Source organism: Coffea arabica, chromosome 10e, assembly GCF_036785885.1.
Source record: "Coffea arabica cultivar ET-39 chromosome 10e, Coffea Arabica ET-39 HiFi, whole genome shotgun sequence".
NCBI lineage: Eukaryota > Viridiplantae > Streptophyta > Magnoliopsida > Gentianales > Rubiaceae > Coffea > Coffea arabica.
In genome coordinates this window covers 3030149-3032940 of record NC_092328.1, presented here as the reverse complement: position 1 = coordinate 3032940, position 2792 = coordinate 3030149, and the positions used below count along the sequence as shown (strand labels likewise).

Here is a 2792-nt window from a genome sequence, read left to right as displayed (position 1 = left end):
TTTGCTGTTTCAGTGTGTGTGTATATATATATGTGTGTGTGTGTGTGTGTGTGTTATCTTGGTGTTTACATTGACTGCATTTGGTTATATGTTATCTCGTACAATTGAAAATTTTAGTTGTTGAAGCGTCAAATCCCCTAAAATTTTAGGACTTTGTCACATCAGCTTTAGCCAGTAAAGCTAACTCCTAAGGAACACAACAATGTTGAGTAACAGAAGGAATCACATTGCCCTGCTTCTCACTCAAGTTTCAATTGGAGCCAACTTGAGTTAAAAGTGTTTCTCTTTCCTTCCCCACCATTGAAAAGGGCAAAAATGATTCTAAGAGCAATCCGTCTGGTGACCTTCACGACTTCCTATAAATACAAACTAAACACTTCCCGCACTATTCCATAACATAGCCAACACCTGCACACCATCCCTTGCTTATATTTAATATTTGCAAAACCCCTCAATGCCTCTGCCTTTTTTACACCCTAACACATTCCACAAAATGGAAAATCACGTCTTACTGTCACTGCTGCAACGTCCCACCAATCCAGACAAGAAACCAAAATCAGGTGGCACCGGCGGTGGCGCTGGAGGCCTCTTTCGCATGTTCAAGCTTCTGCCTATGTTAACCACGGGTTGCAAAATGGTAGCACTGTTGGGCAGGCCACGGAAACATTTGCTGACAGACAATGCTACGACAGTAACTTTGTTTGGGTACCGTAGAGGGAGAGTGAGCCTAGCTATTCAAGAAGATCCTCATCGTTTACCTATTTTTGTGATTGAGCTACCAATGCTCACAACTGCATTTCATAAAGAAATGGGGTCGGATGTTGTCAGGTTTGCTCTAGAAAGCGATACGAAAACTCGCAAAAAGAAGGTTTTGGAGGAGTTTGTGTGGGCTGTATTCTGCAATGGAAGGAAAATTGGTTATTCCATCAGGAGAAAGAATATGAGTGACGATGAGATTCATGTTATGCAGCTCCTCAGGGGAGTTTCAATGGGTGCTGGTGTTCTTCCAAGCCCACATGAGAAAGAAACAGGTGATGGAGAATTAACTTACATTAGAGCAAGATTTGAGAGGACGGTCGGTTCAAAAGATTCGGAATCATTGTACATGATAAATCCAGATGGTGCTTCGGGGCAAGAATTGAGCTTTTTCTTTGTGAGATTGCGGTAGAGTAATTAATATATGGATGCCATAGTACACTTCCGAGCGTGCATGTATGTAACTAATAATAATATACAGAAAAATCGCACCTTTATTTCAAGAAAAGTATAACTTTCTAGCCTCTACTCTCTAGTGGAGTTTGTCAGTGCAGAGTATTCAAAGTTCAAGGGCTATATTGATTAGTCCTGTGAACGATCATTCAAGACTTGTGGTATTGGTTAGCTAAAATACATATCAAGATTTACTATTTTATCAGTTTGACAGTACTGGTGTGTTGTTAGCTATGCTACTTATCAATTGGTAATTACGTGGGAGTATCTAATTTGTGCATCTGAAAGGAACATGCATACATGATACAAACATCAATGAAATCGCACAAGTTCAGTTGCTTGATACTATTTAAAATTGATTTGTATGCGACAAATTATGAACTTGTAACTGACACATGCAGTTTGAAACATTAGACACCATGGAAAAAATCTGCAGAAACCCTGAATGGAATAGTGCTCGATTCCAGTTGCACTGGATGCAGCTAACAAATAGCATATGCCTATTGGAGCTTTTACGTGTTTTGCATTTCAACAGAGAAAATCAGCTAAACCCCAAAAGAGAAGATCAGAAAAATCAGTGAAACTGCAAAGTTCACTCATCATTCCTCAGCATTTGATGTTTTGGGCAATAACAAGGAGGAAAACTTACTGATTGCTGTTGCACTTGGACAACGTGATTTCAAATGCAACCAGATTATTAAGGACCAGCATTGAGATGCGCAACAATTAACTGTATATTGCGCCTACTTATTCTGATGGAGACGCTCACTCGAAAATGTTTAGCCAGCCAAACTATTGTTAAGAAGTGCAAGTAGCCTGAGAAAGCTTTGTGTGCTCGACTTGGGAATTCCGTATTTGAGTAAAGGCAACCAAAAGGATAACAGAAATCGAATCAAAATCATCATTATAATTGTTGAAGCTTATTATTTTGATTTTGTAACAAACTTGAATAATGTAATTAATTTTGAGTTGCTTTAGTTAAATCCAAGCTACTAATTTACTTGTTTATTTATGCGTTAGGTCCGCTCTCCAGGTCGTCGTCCACGGATGTCCGGGATCTTTTCTGGGCAACCGATTTGCACAGGTGAACTAAGACTTTAACAGCGAGGGCCATAAATACGATGGTCGTGAACATCCCAGGGAAGAAATATACTAATACGCATAACGCCAAGCCGAGCTCGTCGACGGGTTGGTGTTGGTGGTGGGCAGCTTTGACGAGGTTAGCCCAGAAGTGATGCCGCTTAATAATTACCATAACAGTTACGACTGCTTCACCAATGGCTATCAGCAAGTAACTACAAAGATGGAATAGACATGCCCATAGATTCTTTGGAGCTATTGTCCTCTCCTCTTTTTTGCTATACAGAAGACCCGATGAAGTCAAGAGATCAATTGAAGATCCAATGTAGAAATATTATCAAAAGCACATGTGCACTTAGTTTCGAAAACAAAAAACCATGATTGAAGAGAGAGAGAAAGACCAGGTCAATTGAAAAACCGAATGGGTTCTTGGTTGGGTGAAGCGGATTTGTCCGAATCAATTTCTTGTCCGATATAACTAGAGACCTGGTCCGATCTGACGC

At 40.0% G+C, this 2792-nt stretch overlaps 1 protein-coding gene across 1 annotated transcript; it reads left to right on the top strand.

Annotated features, from left to right (window-relative positions):
* The first annotated feature begins 245 nt into the window (after positions 1-245).
* LOC113711857 (protein MIZU-KUSSEI 1-like) lies at positions 246-1422 on the top strand. Its single transcript, XM_027235086.2, has one exon. The coding sequence runs from the start codon at positions 455-457 to the stop codon at positions 1166-1168; it is 714 nt and encodes a 237-aa protein (XP_027090887.1). The 5' UTR covers positions 246-454; the 3' UTR covers positions 1169-1422.
* Positions 1423-2792: the final 1370 nt, after the last annotated feature.